The sequence below is a fragment of the Trifolium pratense genome, linkage group LG4 (assembly GCF_020283565.1).
Source record: "Trifolium pratense cultivar HEN17-A07 linkage group LG4, ARS_RC_1.1, whole genome shotgun sequence".
Lineage (NCBI taxonomy): Eukaryota > Viridiplantae > Streptophyta > Magnoliopsida > Fabales > Fabaceae > Trifolium > Trifolium pratense.
In genome coordinates this window covers 5477668-5496719 of record NC_060062.1, presented here as the reverse complement: position 1 = coordinate 5496719, position 19052 = coordinate 5477668, and the positions used below count along the sequence as shown (strand labels likewise).

At 29.5% G+C, this 19052-nt stretch overlaps 3 protein-coding genes, 1 long non-coding RNA gene and 1 other non-coding gene across 12 annotated transcripts in view; 4 read left to right on the top strand and 1 right to left on the bottom strand.

Annotated features, from left to right (window-relative positions):
- LOC123921596 (aromatic aminotransferase ISS1-like) overlaps positions 1-1061 on the top strand; it is a 36228-nt gene extending 35167 nt beyond the window's left edge. The window contains exon 8 of the mRNA XM_045974209.1: positions 1035-1061. Within this exon, the coding sequence (XP_045830165.1) occupies positions 1035-1046 (12 nt within the window). The 3' untranslated portion in view covers positions 1047-1061. The remainder of the gene's footprint in view (positions 1-1034) is intronic.
- A 4592-nt stretch (positions 1062-5653) lies between these two features.
- Positions 5654-10216, top strand: LOC123921598 (auxin-induced protein IAA6). 2 transcript variants are annotated; one of them, XM_045974213.1, is made up of 3 exons: positions 5654-6104; positions 7570-7660; positions 9835-10216. In XM_045974213.1, exons 1-3 carry the CDS (start codon positions 5756-5758, stop codon positions 9932-9934), a joined length of 540 nt encoding a protein of 179 aa, XP_045830169.1. In that variant the 5' UTR covers positions 5654-5755; the 3' UTR covers positions 9935-10216. The 2 variants fall into 2 exon arrangements, with proteins under 2 accessions (XP_045830169.1, XP_045830168.1); XM_045974212.1 differs by having other exon boundaries at positions 5655-6104; positions 7567-7660.
- A 1738-nt stretch (positions 10217-11954) lies between these two features.
- LOC123921601 (CASP-like protein 1C1) lies at positions 11955-13819 on the top strand. Its single transcript, XM_045974215.1, has 3 exons — positions 11955-12679; positions 12938-13040; positions 13422-13819. The coding sequence occupies exons 1-3, from the start codon at positions 12525-12527 to the stop codon at positions 13653-13655; spliced, it is 492 nt and encodes a 163-aa protein (XP_045830171.1). The 5' UTR covers positions 11955-12524; the 3' UTR covers positions 13656-13819.
- Positions 13820-13983: 164 nt separating this feature from the next.
- TRNAF-GAA lies at positions 13984-14056 on the bottom strand. Its single transcript has one exon. It is a non-coding gene; the product is annotated as a tRNA-Phe (tRNA).
- Positions 14057-14924: 868 nt separating this feature from the next.
- LOC123921594 lies at positions 14925-19052 on the top strand. 7 transcript variants are annotated; one of them, XR_006814128.1, is made up of 9 exons: positions 14942-15335; positions 15419-15506; positions 15882-15962; positions 16765-16842; positions 17623-17669; positions 17797-17896; positions 17980-18063; positions 18268-18372; positions 18682-19052. It is a non-coding gene; the product is annotated as an uncharacterized LOC123921594 (long non-coding RNA). The 7 variants fall into 7 exon arrangements; XR_006814127.1 differs by having other exon boundaries at positions 14925-15335; positions 15419-16578; XR_006814126.1 differs by having other exon boundaries at positions 14929-15335; positions 15882-16842.

Below are 19052 nucleotides of genomic sequence, written 5' to 3'. Positions count from 1 at the left end.
CTTTGATCCTTGAACAAGGGGCAATTGTTTAGACATGTTCTTAGGTGTCCATTCATACGAAATTCAAATGATGAGATAGATGCCTGAATGTTGATATACATGAGTCTGAATTTGAATTCGAAATTTTCCATTTTTTAGACGCTTAAAATTGGTATAGTGTAGAATCAAGCCCTCTTTGAGAAGGTCAATGTCACAAAATCAATGTAATATAAAATAAACAGGGAACAACTACCATCAAGTGTGGCTCTAAGTGGCCCCACCTATGTAGTGAAGTTCAAGCTTAGGGCAAACTAGTGGTGTAAAAAAATCTGCTCGGTTGGGAAGGAACATAATTGTTCAAATCAACAAGGGTTTCATGAATATAATTTAGCTTCCAACATTATGGTTTGTAACATTTATATACATATGTTCTAATGTTCACCTAGCAAGTTCCATACACACCTGATCCTGGTTATATATCTTGTATATATATAGTAGCAATATATCAACATCAACCATGTGTCCCTTATACATGCTTAAACATGACTTTTCTTATTTAATGGTTGTAGAATATATAGGTTACAAATTTTCTGTTCAATTATCAGATTAGAAATCTGTCTCAATTAAAATTTGAATGTGTGATGCTCAAAATTGACTTGAAATCTTGTTATATATACATTAATTAGAGAGACATATTTCACATGCTAGTGCAAAGTTAGCTTTAAAATAAAACATAAAATTTTAGAATTATTAATTAAAAAAATCAGCTTTCTTAATCTGTGTATTTTTTTTAAGTGTTATCTATAAAAAAGACCAGCAGAAGTACTTATTTTTGGGGGAAAATGCTCTTTGTTACGGGAACATAAAAAACGAAATTTAAGAATATAAAAACATCGCCATCCTATGATTTCCATTAAACGGGGAGGCATAACAATTTTTTTTTTACGAAATAACAGTTTTTATCATTATTAAATCATTTCACTCACATATTCTAGCCTTTTCTGTATCAGTACTTTCATACTATGTAGTAATGTTATTTCATAATTTGAAAACAGAGATATCATTGACGCGGCGACGGACCCGAAAAAACAGGGAGTGATGCATGGGAATTTCAAGTCAAAGAATATTTTGATATTTGAAGAGATATTTGTGGAGCATTGTCATAATCGTCTACGTGCGAAACTGTCAAACTTCATTTCTTATTTTTCATCATCTCGTATTAAGTCTGATACCGACACTCAAGGTTGGAAATCCCTAGAACAATTAAAAGGACAATCTACTGACGAAAAATCAGACTTATATTTCGATTAGGGTTGTGAACAAAAGACTTATATTTCGTTGTCAATTTATTCAAAGCTCAACCGAGTGACATATTTTTACTGAGGATGGCGAGGAAAGTGTTTCGGCATCTTCATGAATACAAGTTATTTTTTTTTACTATAAATTAAGTTCTTTTAAATGAAATTGATAGGCCTGAAATAACTTTAATTAATTGTTTGGTGAACATAATTTAGTTGGATTGTCGATAGCAGAAGCGTATGGTTACATGTTTGAAGACAAACTTCCTCACCTCTACAAAAAATGAATTGAGTTATTTGAGTTAATGTATGATTTGTACACATAAAAAAGGATAAACACAGAAAACTCACTTTACAATTAAATTTTAATGAAATATTTTTTATCTTATGTGGTCACCACCAAGGAAGTTTATGGGAAAGGTGTAGAGTAAGATTAACAAGAAAGATGAAGTTTATGGCCTTATAATTTGGTTAAAAAAATTCGACGACTAGTGTTATATATGTTGTTATAAATCAAGGGTGCGTTTCATTCGTAAAACAGCAAGGACTAGACAGAACAGTATAGGACAGAACAAGATAATACAGGACAGGACAAATCTGTACCGGAAAGATATATGACGATAATATTTTTATATTCGAAAATAAAATGGGTATTTTCGTATTTTTTATATTTGTACTATGGACAAAAAGTTGTCCTGTGATTTAGTGAGGGACAAAAAATCTTGTTTTTGTCCTGTCCCTTACTATCTAATTTGTCCAGTCCCATAACAAATTTCAAATCAAACAGAGTACAACAAAAGTTGTCATGTCCAGTCCCTGTTTTTTAGCAAATCAATTGTATTATTTTAGCATAGCCGAAAAAATGGCCGGACATCCCCAGAAGAATTCAGGGGTGCTTTTGTAGATGCGTTTTCAAACTTGGTTTGATAATATAATTAAAGGGCATGTGTATAACACGTGCCATAAGGGCTTAGGGCACATGATAAACTATCTAGTTAAAAAAAATATAACATTAAATTTTACCTTGCATAAAAAAAAAGCTTGATTACACAATTACAAAAAAAAAATATTCTATAATAGACTCCCCTTAACATTTGTTCTTATCGTACATGTTTTTTTTTTTTTTTTTTTTTTTTAAAAAAAGTTGATGGTTTATAAGTACCACCAACTTATTTACAAAGAAAATACTACAATTGCTGCTGTCAAGGATCGAACACCTGACCAACAGCCTACACCTGCTCAGTCAGCAAGTGCCAACTGAGCTACCCCACCCACCCCTTTTTTTTTTTTTTTTTTTTTAAAAGTTGATGGTTTATAAGTACCATCAACTTATTTACAAAGAAAATACTACAATTGCTGCTGCCAAGGATCGAACCCCTGACCAACAGCCTACACCTGCTCAGTCAGCAAGTGCCAACTGAGCTACCCCACCCACCCCAAAATAATATAAAAATCGTACATGTTAATATTTTGCATAATTAATTAAAATCGGATGGATGAAGTATACTCCTCCGATCCTTTTTATAAGAAACAAAATATAAAAATCACTAAGACAAATACAACATATTGTAAATAATTATTTTCATTTAATACTCATATAAATTTAAATTTATTCCATAGATATTTCTATTTAAGCACTCTTAATTCCACAAACTTACTTTTAATATTTTCTCTCATAAAAATAAAATTAAGCATTGAATACATATAAAATTTGGTCAGAATTTCTTATGAAAAAGAACAAAATAATTTTACTTTTATTTCTTATAAGGACCGAATGGAGTAATTTATAGCTTGGTTAAAAGTTTGGTTGTTACATGATTGATTTCTCACTTATTAGCACTAATTATTAATTAATAGATATTGAATCCAATACGAATTTCAATACGCCACATGACATAATATCTCAATTAGTGTAAGTGGATACGAATCTTATAATTAATCGTAATTTTTTTACTAGTATAATAACTGATCCTAAAATGAACATTACAATAAAATACAATAAAGCTTACTGAGGTTTCCTCTTTTATACATTTTTGTCCAAATTTTTAACCAAATACATCAACTTTCTTTGACCAATTTTCCCTTATATTTTGGGACAGAGTAGTACATTTCTGTCCACTCCTTCTACTACATGGAATCCCAACTGACGTATAGTGTGCTCCTAAATGGTTAACATCAATATTAAAAACTATACCAAGACATGATTTGAATACCATTTGCTTTAAACTAATTAAGGAGGAATTATGATGAGGAACTAAAGAAAATATATATATGATAAAGAAGAAAGCAAGAATATTTTTTAAATATCATTAAATATGACACATAAATATTTTTTTTATTTGTGTTTGTTTCATGTTAATGTAATAGTTTTAGTTTTATTTTAATTAAGTGTGTTGTAATACAATGTCTTAAACCTTTCTAGTTCTTGATCTCTAAGGAAGGGAGAGTGATATTTGGGAGAGTTTGAGAGAAGGTTAGGAATCTCGTATAAACTAGTCTTTTGGTTTGGACCTTCTTCATATGCTTAAGTATCTATCACATTGATTAAAAAATCCTAGAAATATGTAAAAAGATTGTTATATTCGAAGTGTTTATCCAACTCTATATACTTTCCAAAATTAAATTTCTTCTTGTTCTAGACGACTCAAAATTTGAATTTCTAAATCATGTCCAAATTTCTTAGGGGTTAAATGACATTTATTTCCAACGAGTTACACACTTTAGAAAATAAAGATCATTTCTCTAATTTTGTCTTCAGTATTTATGTCTCTGAATCTGTAGCGTTGGCGACATGTATATTTGTTATGATATCTTAAGGAGATTCTATATTTGAATTAGCGATAGGTAGGATCTTCTATGGTCTTGCTTGCATCAAGCTGTAGTTCTCAAATATTTTGGATACGCGTTTGTAACTTAATTTGATTTGATGAGTCTGATTCATGGTTCTAAGGATTGTCTAGTTTGACTCAAATGGTTTAATGCGATCATTCACAGCTCACAACGAATTTCCTTAGGGTCCCACTTGCTCATTTCATTTCAATTCCTTGCAACACCATCAACATAATGCATGCATGCATGCATATATATATATATATATATATATATATATATATATATATATATATATATATGCCCATATCATATATTCAAAAATATCACATTGTATATGGCTATGGCATGGCATTAATTTGTTGGTCTAATTGACATATACTATCCATATATATAGTCCATATATACAGACATATATATATACTACATATCAAATTTCATCTCTATAATATATATGAGTGAGTAATGATAGTATCTCGTTGAGAAAAATATGGTTAATTCAGTTGAATAGATCGATGACTAATTCAATTTAGATTAAAATTGTGGTTATCGATCAACTAATTAACCATAGATTTTCACTATTTGAGTGTGATATAAATTAATTATCTATTTAACTAGATTAATTATAATGTTATATGTGATTAAGCAGGTTGATAGAAAATTAGGTTATCGATCAACTTAAATATTTTTTATAATATATTCATAATTAAAAAAGTCATATTAAATAGAGGGCGATGCATTTGAATTGGAGAATTTTAATTTCTATCATAAATTAATATTTCTTACAACTTACTCACATCTCATGCATGATTAAATGGTTAAATTTATGGACATATAAAGATAATTATTATTCTTTGTTAAAAAAAAGAAAATCATTATTATTCTATCTCATTAAGGTAACTCAGTTAGTAATTACAAGAGATACTATTGGATGGCTGAGGTTCAAATTCCTCACTTCTCTACATGTATAATGTGCGAGTGTAGCCACTATACAAAACAAAAAACGGTAATTATTATTCTTCAATATGTTTTCTTTTGACATTGATTTTTTGTTATACTACTCCATTGTGTGTGTCTTAAAAAAATATCCCTCTCATGTAAATTTAAATAAGTATAGGTCATTATATAGTTTTGAAGGAAAATAGATCATGATTATTTATAAAATATAAGAGAAGCCTTAGTAACATTAATTAAATAAATACATTACACAATTGTTCATCTAACCCTCTCTCACTTGGTATAATTATTTATTGCAAAGAGACCCCTTAATCAAGCAAATCACATGGCATGTTCCTAAGTCATCTAATCAAACGGCCATGATCAAATCTAAAATATCCACAAAGGAAGCATAAATCGTTCGATATGTCCCATATCCAACTTATTATGGTGCTGGCTTCTGTTGGGTGTTTTAGGAGGAGACAACTTTTGTCCCCACAATTGTTTCTCATGTGACCGACCATTTCCTCTTACTTGACCTGTCTTTGCTCCCACCAAGTCCTTTTCCATTCACTTTGTGTGTGTTTAAGTCTTTATATATATATAACATCATAAGCACTTATTTTCTTACATATTCAAAAAAAAATATTGATCCTTCATCAAATATATTCCAACTCTTAAGAAAAAAACTTTGCCAAAAAAAATAATAAAAAATGGCAAGAGAAGGTCTTGGACTTGAAATAACTGAGCTAAGGTTGGGTTTGCCATGTGGTGAACCACAAAAGAATGAGAAGAAGAGGATGTTTTCCGAGATTGACGGTGGTGTCGGGGAGGAAAATGGAGGTTCGGGTGATCGGAAAATTATAGAGAAGAAGAATCAAGTTGTTGGGTGGCCTCCGGTGTGTTCGTACCGAAAGAAGAACATGAATGAAGGTTCAAAAATGTATATGAAGGTTAGCATGGATGGAGCTCCTTACTTGCGTAAGATTGATCTTGGTTTGCATAAGGGATACTTGGAATTGGCTTTGGCTTTGGAGAAGCTCTTTGGTTGTTGTGGAATTGGTAACTTAATTACATAATTTTCATTCTTTTTTCTTGTATTTCATTTTCAAGTCTTTCTTATTATTTGTTGCATGATCTTTATGGTAGGTATAGGGTAAATATAGTAGAGAATACAACATGCAAAATATAGGGGCCTAACATATATATTACATCAAATTGTGTGTGTGTGTTTTTTTTTTTATCGACAAATATTCGTAAGTTAGTGGTTAATTATACGAGATCAAACGCGGTCTAACTTAAAACTCCTTCAAGTTGTATCGATGTAGTGCTTGTTCTTCAAGTAATCTAATTTCTAGTATTCAAGGTTCTAATTCTAAATCAAAGGCAATTGCATTTCTTGATATTGTGAAAAGTTATAATTAATTAAAGAGGTGGGTTAGAAAAAACCTCAGTTAAATTGATATAACCATTACTATAGTTGTAATGCTTCTTTTGTCTTAATGGGTTGAAGTACTTCTTGTATTTCTCTTTTATCCATTTTCTATTGTAAAAAATAAAATAAAATCATCGTCGCATATATTTTTAACTTTTTTTTTCAAGTTTGTATAATATTCGTTTATGCATATGCTAGCTTGTCCTATAAGAAATTAAATGCATGTATTAACAAAAGTTGATTATACATATGTAGCCCAAGTATATATATTGAATATACCAAATTTTAACCTAAGTTTCTTATTTTAAGATAGGAAAGCTACTGCCATAGTTCGATCTCCGCGCAACTGCAATTAAAATGAGGCTGAAATCACTTGATACCAGAACTAAAAATTGGAAAACCAGTGCAGTTAATTGATATTTTAAACTAACAAATAATATAAGACTAGTATATTTAAAATAGGATAGTATGAGAGATAGGAGATAATTTTTTATAAGAAAATATATACTAACAAATTCTTTTAGGACATTATTTAAAGACTCAAAAAAGTCAATTTTATATAGAAAAATGTGTATTTACAACTTTGATAAGTATGTTTAAAGCAAAGTTTCCTCACTTAAATTTTTTAAACAATAATTTGAAGACACTTGTTAGCATGAACTTTTGTGACCTTAACCGGAATATCATGGTTTATGTAAGTTAAGGTATATGATCCCACGTAGATATTATCATGCGACATAAAGATGAAGAAGAATCTTTAATTTTTATAAAGTGTCATAGAAAAAGGATAAAGTGGGAGACCAAGTAGAATGTACTATAATTATAATTAGACATTTTCCTTATTATGTGATGGTGGCGTGCTACAAAGTGTACGTATAAAGTTGATCTATGAGTCCTAATGACAAATAATTAAGCACAAGATTATGCTACATCAAATTTAATTAATCATATAACACTACTTGATTATTCGGTTGAATGAAAAGAAGGAAACAAACCCCACAAAAAAGTGAAAAAAAAATTATAATAGGATTATTTTATTATTTTTTTGACCAAATAATAGGAGTATTGAAGATTAATATTTGTTGGCAGAAGAAGCATTGAAGGATGCAGAGAATTGTGAACACGTTCCCATTTATGAGGACAAAGATGGTGACTGGATGCTGGTTGGAGATGTCCCTTGGGAGTAAGTCTTTCTATCATTATTTAATTTAGACTAAATTGCAAAGTTTAGTTTTCAAGTTAATTTTAAATTTTATATTGATTCCTTAAGTTTTATTTTATTTTTTTTTAATTTTATTTTAGTCTCTTGAACTATGAATTTTTTTTTTATTTTTATTTTTATAAATTAAGAGCATTTAGATGTCAACGTAGAGATAAATATGTTAACTATGTTGTCACTCTTATCTTTTCCCGTCTTTCACCAATATTAATTGAACACTTTTATCCCTTTAATTTCTTTAAGTAGCACGAGAAATTTCGGTTGATATAGATTAAAACATTTCAATTAAGTTGACATCCTTTTACCTCACTCAAAAATATATTAAAGAAGAAAGACGGTGACAAGAAAACTTTAGACCAAAATAACTTTTAAATTATAAACTTTAGACAATTTACTCCTCTTATTAGAGACTAAAATATCTTAATATTTATAATTTAAGGAACTAAAATATTTAACATTCATAACTTAAGGGATAAAAAAAAATAAAAAATTTAAGGACCAAATTATCTAAGTTTGTAATTTAAAGGATCAAAATAAAATTAAAAAAAATTCAAAGTGAAACCTAAAATTAACTTAAGAGAATAAAAATATAATTTGGTTTTTAAGGGCAATATTCCGGATGTTTCGTCGTTATTGGAGACAATCAAACTTCATTCTTGGTTGTGGTTCACTAGTCGGTATAGGCGTAGGACTTGTACTCCTTTTTCTTTTTGGTGTTTAAACCCTATGTCTTGTATTATGATTACTTAGTTTAGTGTTCTTTGTTGTAAGGGTTTGAGTACCCCTTAGTACTCCCTTATAATAAATTTTTGATTATAAAAAAAAAATAAATATAATTTGGTATTTAATCATAATGTTGTTTTTTATACTATATGTAGAAAAATATACTCGTTTATTTGAGTACTGTATTGTGATCGTATAATTTATTGAATCTGGTGGAACATGATAAGACCCATTCTTAAAAATTAAACATATTTAATCATGGAATAATGAATATAACCAAAATTAGGTTATGTTTAATCATTAGTTAACTAGCTCAATAATACAGAAGTTTTTTTTTTTAAAAAATAATACTTAATAAAAAATAATATTATTTGTCAAAAACAAATAAAATAATATTAATATAGGAGAGTATATATATTTTGGGATCTTTGTTTTAGACAAGCATAATCGTGTAAGATACGAGTCAAGTAAACATTAAACACTTTTGTCTATAGAGTCAGCTTTTCATGTTTGTGACCTAATAACCAATTAGTTTATAGTGCATTCACCACTACTACGTACCAACCTTGATTCCATGCATAAGTTTGAGGAAAAAAATGTGCTACAAAAATTTCGTTTACTTGACTAATGACTTCTATAAAATGCAACCATAAATGAAAGTTACTTGGATATTTTAGTATTAATTCTCTAGTATTTTAATAAAATTAAAATCTGATAATTTGAAATTCAGCCGAAAGATAAATAAATTTTATAAAAAATTATTCCTTATAAAAATTAATCTTGAATTTTTTTTGCTTGAATGATTTGTTACTTCAACAAAATTTTATTAAGGATAAATGAAAATCAACATATTTTGTGAGATAGTATATATTAATTGGACCCATAGAGCCGACATGCGTGATTATAATATGTTGAGCACATCAATTGGGAAGGAGAAATAATCAATGTCATGATGGCCTACCATGGAAAATTCAAAGCCATTATTGTGTTATATGGAACCATCAAAATAAAGAGGGAGAAGAAATAAGCTTGCAATTCCAATAATGATCAAAATGTCCATAAAATATATAACAAACATATTGAGTTGAAGTAGTTAATAAAAAGCTCTTTTTAGAATGAATCATTCGGAAGAACTTAAGTTCAATTTCTGTGAAAATAATTTTTTATCAGACTTTACTTACATCGCAGTTGAATTCTAAATTATAAGAGTCTCGTTCCCCTGAGAACCCAGAGGGTTAATACAAAAAAAAATGTCCATGAAATATATATGAACTATTTCTTCAAAAAAAAAGTTGATTAACAAAACAAATAAATAAAATAATATGAAAGTCTACATTCATTCTAAAATTTTTGGTCAAGGTTTAAGATTTTCATATATAAAGTATTAATTAAATTTTACTTTTGACAAACAACAGAATGTTTATTGAATCATGCAAGAGGTTGAGGATTATGAAGAGGTCAGATGCAAAGGGTTTTGGTCTACAACCAAAAGGATCTTTAAAGAGATTCATATAGAAGAAGGCATGGCAAACTGAAAGATATGTTAGGTTTTCTAATCAATGAAGATCATCAATTTGAAATTATGTTGTTTTTTTTTAATTATATTCGAGAAGTATTCCTTTATACTATATAGTTTGTTATGAATGAACTAGGCTTCAATCATTATGTTTATTTTAATTTTTTATATATAAAAAATATATAGGAACCATTTTTATTAAGGACTTAAAAGATATGTATTGTCGGTGTTATTGAGTGAATTCCTTCATTGAAAGGAAAAAGTAGTGTTTTTGTTGAAAATGAACCTGTATAAATTTTTTATGTTCATCCAATTTTCCTTCTTTATTGTCTTAGTTATTGATTTACTAATAACAAGTGGAGCAATCAAGATTAATAATTGATATGAGAAATTTAAGAAAAAAATACTTTGTAACATGAAATTTTTAAGATTTTACATGTCATGTACTTAAGTAGTGAACTGTTTACGCTACTTAAATAGTGCATAAAAATATTTTGATAATTTTACAGGGCGGATGAGAAAATTAGTAGGGTGCCAAAAAAAAAATTCCCTTAATTATGAGTCCTCTATTGAAAATTTTCTTTTGGTCCAGGCCCATTATTTTAAATAGTTTTTGAAAGAATTTTTTATTTTTTTTTGAAAACTAAAGTAATAGAAAAAGTTGAATTTTTGGGGTTAATTTTAGATTTGGGTTGAACTTGGTCTAACTTTAATTCAAGTTCATTCGTTGGTTTGATAAATTTTTTCCTTCCATTTTTTTTCATCATACTAAACGGACCCTAACACATTGTTTGGTTGGGGTGAAAGTGGGAGGAAAGAAAGTTGGGGAAGGGAAAGCATCAATTTCAAGAAACTTTTCATTGTTTGGATGTTTTCATGTTTGTCATGGTGTAGGCATTGAGGTTTAGGTTTATGGCACATTACCTTAAAATATTACTTAATTTTTACTTATTTATGTCTAACTACACTAAATAAAAGACATCATATTCTTTACTTATAACAAGAGAAATAAAATATACTATAATTTTGATCCTTGAAAAATTGAAATAACTTTAAGACAATAACTAAATGACACTGGTTTTGTCACCTCACATTTATGTATGGTTTTTACATGTAGTTCAACTAATCCATTCCACTACTGATTCATTACAATTTTAAATCATTTACTTTTAGCCCTATTTGGCTTAAAAGAGACAAAAAAATAAGTAATTTAAACATACTGTACTTGGGTCAATCCATAACAAACATCAAAGATAAAAGAAAATGCAAAAGATTGGCTCACACCAAAAACACATAATATAGCAAAATTTAAAAAAAAAAGAAAAAAAAAGAGGAGTGTTTTCTTTTCTCTCATATTGTTCCTTAGTTTTTCGTTAGTTTCCTCCTTTGTTTATGCTTAATAAACTTCAAATTTCAATCAGCTTATCAAATATTTTTGTCAAATCAATCATTATATATATATATATATATATATATATATATATATATATATTTAAAAAATTACTATTACACGTTCTTTAAAAAAATAAAAAATGTTTCAATTGTTAATTGATTCAGTGGTGATTGACGATGAACTTGGTCGGAAGGATCACGGTTCGATCCTCCACAACTGCAATCGGGAGGAGGCTAGATACTAAGAGAGTTGATAAAATAAGTGATATTTCCTCCTATTTCATGTATAAGTAGAATTAACTTTTTTAATAAGTCTTAAAAGTCAATTTTATATATATATATATATATATATATATATATATATATATATATATATATATATATATATATATATATATATATATATATATATATATTATGCTGAAAGGAGTAGTTTATAGGCATCTTGGTCCAGCATATTGGCTTTTGTGTACCAAGGTAATTTACTATTATAGTGGTAGTTTAAAAATAAAACTTAAAAGATCAAATTAAATTTTAAAAATAACATAAATAAACACAAAAATATAATTTAGCCTAACTAATGATTTTTTTTTTGTTGACAAATTAGCCTAACTAATGATACTCATATAACTAGTAATAAGGTAGATTGTGTTTAGGTAGTATTTAGGTTGCAATAATGCACTTTTTACCAATATCATAACAAATTTCTACAATGAAGTAAATGCAACCGAAAAGGACAAGAAATTAATCTATAACATTTTGAAGAGTAAAATAGAGTTGCTCACATACACTAAGAAGTTTTTTTCTAAATAGAATTGTGAATACTAATCATTCAAAATAATTATGATTTATTTAAAGAATTGATCTCTCCCAAAAAATATTTTTTCATACGTACCGACCGAAATCGAAACTTAGAGCAAATAGTTAAATGACCCATGTAACTCTACATAAGGAGATAGAAAAAAAAGAACACTAGTGGACGGTGGCATAGACATCAGAATTTCACCTAACATAACACAAATATGTACTAATTTAAGTGCACAATCCCTTATTTTCTTTCCTAATATCCTAACCTTGGTCCCAATACACATATTGTCTACCTCAGCATCTTGAAAATTTTCCCAATGATATCATCTTTTAAATATTTAACTTTTCCTTGAACCAAAGATTCATTGTTTCCACCAATTTAGTGAAATCATGGCCAAGACTAGTAGAATATGCCATCTTTTGTTAAGGTTCTTGGCCTTCTCAGCCACCTTGTCAGCAGTAATTGTCATGGTTTCTAGCCATGAAAGAGCAACCTTCTTCAATGTTTCCTTTGAAGCAAAATACACTACCTCCCCTGCCCTAAAGTAAGTGAATTTCATTTTTTTATTTATTTAAATATTATTATGAAGACAAACACATATATCAGACACAATAGTAGTAACTATATATTGAATGTAATCACATGTCTTGGTGTTGTGTCGGTCTCACACACTGACATGTGTCTCACACCGGACATGTGTTTAATCAAAATTGTTACATAGTATATAACCGATTTATTTTGTTAATCAAAATTGTTTCCTTAAATTCTTCTCTAAACTGACCAAACAATTCCTAATTTCTAGGTACTTTGTGATTGCAAACTCTGTTGTTACTGTCTATGGATTTTTGGTCCTCTTTCTTCCAGCAGAAAGCTTGCTATGGCGACTTGTGGTAGCCATGGATATGGTAATGTCCTAAACTTAACCTCTCTATATATATCATGCAACAATTTTTTTTTTACTACAATATCATGCAACAACTTTTGTTCATTTAATCATAAATTTTTTGTAACTTCCATAAGAGATAGTGATTAGATGAGATGGAGCGGGTTTTTTCTAGCTTAACCAATATCCTGGGTTCGATAGCTGGTTTGGGCACGTAGCCGCATTAAAACTCTTAGGAGGAATTTGCCGCCTATTTGAATCTCATAAGGTTTAAGAAATTAGTCTCTGCAGTTACGCCCAAAGGATACCTACTTTGCGCAACCAAAAAAAATTGTAACTTGCTTTAACTTATGTTATCAACAAAAACTCCATTAATTTGTGGTTTAATTAATTTTATGAGCAGGTTTTGACAATGTTACTCATTTCAAGCCTGTCTGCAGCTTTGGCTATAGCTCAAGTGGCAAAGCAAGGAAACAATTCTGCAGCTTGGCTACCAATATGTGGTTCAGTCCCCAAATTTTGCAATCATATTACAGGAGCATTAATTGCAAGTTTCATTGGAGTCATTATTTACATGATTCTTCTATTGCATTCCATTCATAGTGTCCTTGACCCTCTCCTCTTGAAAAAAACTTGAGCACCTTTTCAAATAACTCGGTTGTAACTTGGTGTTTGTAGTTGTCACATTAATCTCTCTAGTATATCTATACATGAAGGACATACAAGATTTTGGCCTGGCTTTTTCAATTTTATCTTTATTTAATTATTATTACAACTAAGGAAAAAAGAAGCTTAAATTCGCTTTTCATATCGAAGTATTGTGATTTTGATTTTAATGGGTTATTTTTTTTTATCGATTTTGGTCTCATAACTTTTCTCCATATCTAATTTAGTAATCCTCCAATTTCAACTAACCCGTTCTTAACTGATATTTAATAAAAAAATGTACCATTAAAAAAATATGTTGCGGTGAGCGTGGATCGAACACGCGACCTTCAGATCTTCAGTCTGACGCTCTCCCAACTGAGCTATCCCCGCAATGATATTTTTTGTTTTAGTTTTTCGTTATTAATATACTATATTTGTTACGTTTTTATAATTTTATGTACACTCTCCATGCACGCAACAACACCATGAGTTGAACAAATGAAATCTTAGAAAAAAAATCCTAAAAAATGCAAAATAGTTTTAAACTTTTTTTTTACTAGGATAATAGATTATGAATCAAATTATAAAGGATAAAAAGTGTAGTAGTTCATTATGAATCCAAATTTCGGAAAAAATTATTTGCTTGAGTGGAAAGAATGGAAATTTTTTTCCGCTCGCTTAAAAAATGGAATTTTTTTCTAAAACTTTATGTTTTATACTCAAAATGTGACTTCTTCTCTACAGTTACATTTTTCACTAAAAAAATATTTGTGTTTCTCTCCTTTGTGAAAACCTTTCGGAAAATTCAACATACCTGGGTTTGTTGAGCAATCCAACTTCTTTTTAACTACATCTATGACTTACAAGTAAGTTTTAATAATTTCAATAACCTTTATGTTGAGTTTGAGTGTAGTTTAGGCTTAAATTTGATTTTTAGTGTTAAAATTGATTATGTTTAAGTTGTTTCTTAATGCTTATGGTGTTAAAATTGCTTATGTTGATTAAGTTTGAATGTTGGTTATGTTGGCATGTATGGCGTGGTAATCTCTAGAAGGGGAGTGTAGCTCTAAGTTAGTTGTTGGATTAAGTTGTGATTAGAAATGTTGGTTAGTTGTGTAATTAAAATGGATTATGTTGGTTGATGCTGGCCACTTATTAGAGATATTGGTTAGTGTTAATTTTTAAAGTTGTTGCATTTCAATCATCAACGTCCTAGTGACAAGTTTTAATCTATGACGGACATTGTACACCTCACTAGTGGAAAAAACACATTTTAAATCAGGGATTTTAAATCAGCTGACATCCACCTGATTTAAAATGTTAAGATCATGGGACACGCTGGGAATTTTAAAAATTGAAGTGATATTAAGTCAGGCCACCTGACTTAAAAACATTTCATAATTAAAATTAAAATATAATTAATATTAATAAAATAGAAAACGAAAGATGGTTCTCACAAACGCGACCTTCTCCCTCAACACGGACAAAACCGAACCCTAAACGCCTCTCCGCCGCGAACTTCCCCCTCTTTGCAACGAAGCCCTAAACGCCTCTCCACGAATCCCCTATCTCTGATGCCTGTCGGAAAACCTTCCTTCCTCTGCGACGAAATCATTTCTACTACCACCGGTGACTTTGTTCTTCCGCCTCGTTGTTTAGAGTTTTCAAGGTTAAATCGGTTTTCCTTTCGATTCTAGTCTTCTCATTCTTCAATAGATTCTGATTCTAATTTTCCTTTTGTTTTGCTTTCAGAGTTTTCAAGGGTTTTTCAACAGTTCTCTTCGTTGTTGCCGCCATCATCACGTGCAAGTCTTAATCAATATGTATCCCTATTTCTTCAGTAAGTAGATCCGAACTATGTTTATCTTAATCTCAATTTTCTATGATGTGTGATACTGTTGTTTCTAAGCTTCGATTTGGAATCTAGTAGTTCTGTCCAGAATTTGCGATTAGACAATTGTTTCCCACATTCATGATGCTTGTAGATTTCTCCACACATTTAGTTATCAGTAACTTATTTAACATCAGTGATAATTTATTCTAGTTAAATAGATGAAATAAGGTATAAAGAGGTGCTTTTGGTAAGGTACTTTAATCTACTGTTCAATATCCGCTATTTTTTGTCAAATAGAGTCATACTCGTGGAAATTTGTCTTTGAAATAGCTGAAATCCCTAATTTTATCTTTGCCATTCTGATTGTTGGAAACTCTCCAGTGTATATACATGTTTTGGATATAGAGATTGGGAACATGTCGGAAAGCATTCTAAATCTGAATTACCACTTTTGATGGTTATGTAAGTTTATAATATATTTTTGTTGGATTGCATACTCTTTATTTGATAGTTCTTGAAAGTTGTTGTGCTTGTTGCTAACTATAAGTTGTTGGATGGTTTCTTAGTTTCCTTGTGATTTAAGACTTTTTACCAATTCACGTGTACTGATTGCTTGTAGAATTTTTTGTTGTGCTTTTTCTCTTTTAATTTGGTAGTTTAGAAGCAGTGATAATTCTTATGGACGATTGTACTTTTTAGCAATATTGTGATCAAAATTTTGTATTCTATGCAAGTTATACATTTTATGGATATGGTTATACTTGAAGAACCAATAGAGAGGTATCATTAGTTGAAGCTTGTTTGGAATCTTCATTTTTAGTTCTCTTCATTGACCAACTGATTGAAATGATATACTATTCTCAAGTTCTATCAATAGACAGACATTGATTATTATCATAAATTTCAGGATATATTACAAACTCAATGGCACTAAGGATTGGTTGCTTTAATCAAATGAATTTTCTATTTGTCATGCGAGAAGTTAAAGTTTGAAATAATATGATTGGTTTCTTGAACCCTTAAGTTAGCATGTGGAAAATTTAAATTGAACGTGATGTATTGTCAGACACCATTTATTGTGAGTATATAAGTTTTGTTTGTCTTTAGCTTAGAGCATACCCTTTTGTTTGTCTTTAGTTAGCATTTGGTAGAATTAGAAAATGTGTCTAATGCTTAGTATATATCATAAGTAAAAGTGATACTATTCTTTGGCACTGATCTATTGATTTGTTCTTTTCTATTGTGATTCTTTCTTATCTTGTAGGCATTTCCTGTTATGTTTTTATGGAATAATTGGCATGACTTAGTTTTTGCAAGGAGTTGAAAAAATCAAGAGTTAAAGGTAATATCTATATCTTATATTAAGATCTTTCGTGATTGAATCTTTCTGTATATTAAGACTTTAGAAGTTTCACCATGGAGGTGACGGTGATGAGTTTGTCAGAATATTATTTCATCATTTGAAAAGATTGTGCAGTATAGAGAGGCTAGATAGAACACTAGTAAGGTTTATGATGCCATCATCAACCGAAAAGTATGTAGATTGGAATAAAGACTCATTTTTTAAATTAATTATATCTTTATAGATATAGATGAAAAAAATGATCATATCTAACTCTTAAATGCCACCATGTTTGTTTCATTGTAGAGAGGGCTGATGTTTAAGTTTCAATTTCCCATCTTGGCTGATTGCTAGTTAACTATGTGTTGGTCATCATTATCATAGTATTTTAAAGAGATTTATTCAATTATCATACTTGAGTACTGCTGCTAATTGATTTATGCTACTCAGCCACATCCTTTTGTTTTTCCATCATACTTGAGTACTGTGTGTTTGTGTTTATTATTCCGTTTATTAATTTTTACTTCCTTTACTTGCTCCTTGCTTTGATTATCCAACTAGGTTACTTTCTAAAATACAATTAGGTTTGGTTTTCAAAAGTAAGTTGTCTTACAGCAATAGGTTGGATATTATATATAGGGAGCTTTTGTAACATTATTCTTGTGCTTCCAGAGACTGGTTTATGAATGACTTTTGGGGATTTGAGATTTTAATTTATGCAGGAATTTTGGGACTGTTTTATTCATGTATTAATTAGGCTTGTTTTGTTGTTTGTTTTAGATCATCAAACACTGCTACAAATGTCATTCAGAACCTTCACAAGCTAAGTGAGTTTGATTCTAATAAATCTCCGACACGATCACATCAGTCACAATTATTTATTCAATGCCTTTCACTTCTCTTCACTTTTTTACAATCTCTCCCTTCTGTCATATGATATATTTAACTATGTAGGCAATATAGAACTATTGTAAAGAGACAAATGAGGGGAAGGAATGCTTCTGAGCTAGACAAAAAAGTACATAGAGAATTCATTCTTTGGTTCGCCAATCGTGTGAGTGTTTCTACATGTTCTTTTCAGATCAAGTGACTAATTTCAATAGCAATGCGACTAACTATTGTCATTTTCTTATTCAGATTGGAAACAATCTTGATAGTCATAGCGGACCAGATGAAGATGTTCTTAATAGTCTTGCACAAGGTCCTTGGTCAAGCTAGAAGGTTCGTGCTTCTTAATCCTTTTTTATTTTAATTTGTCTTTTAATCCAAATAATATAGCTTCAATTGTGTTGTTTTCTCATGTAGGATCATTTTCTGTGTGTGCAAGATTGCAAGAGCACTTAAAATTTAATTCTAACAAGCTATCTATTCCTTTTTACATGAGTTGGTTGTGCATTTGATGTGATTCTAGTTGGTTTTGTTTAGGCACTGGTTGCAAACCTGGATTTCATGTATGCTGATATCCAGGAAATGTTAAACAATTTGGGTGACCTGTTATGTACCATAGCTGGATTTGACTTCTCTTGACAGGTATGTCTAAACTGTCAATCATTGTACTGTTAAAATATTTTGCACATATGAAACATATTCATAAATATGAAATGGATTTGAAAACAAGAAGATTAAAGAGGTTAGACTATGTGTGGGTTTAAAATAATACTGAATGTTGTATTGAAAAGTGTGGATGTGTTAATTATTTCAATTGAGTATTATTGAAATTCCTTGACAGCTTTGTGATATTGGTTGTTGTCATTTCTAGGCTTTATTTTCTCTAAGTTATCAATTTTATTATGCTTCCATGTTGAGCTGAGTTTATCTTCTTTTTTTTTTCCTTTTCAGAATTAAAAGGTTTGAGGACATCCTTGTGGAAATATGGAGAGAATTGATTCAACCCAGCGAACCAACTTATGAGTTAACTGTTAAAGGAGGAGACAAAGTTAAGCATACAAATAGAAGGAATCGAGGTTACAAGTATAAATTTGTAACTTTATGATTTATAATTGATGATTCTAGGTATATGATATTAACTCTACTATTATGGAGTGATTTTAGTATATATAAGTATAATTTATGCTATTAGGTGTATGGTACTCTATTATTATAGTATCATGATTTTAATGTAGAAGTATAATTTTGTAACTTTATATTATTAATGGATGATTTTGGATTAAATAAATTTTGGTGTATGGTACTCGAGAAACAATAGTAAA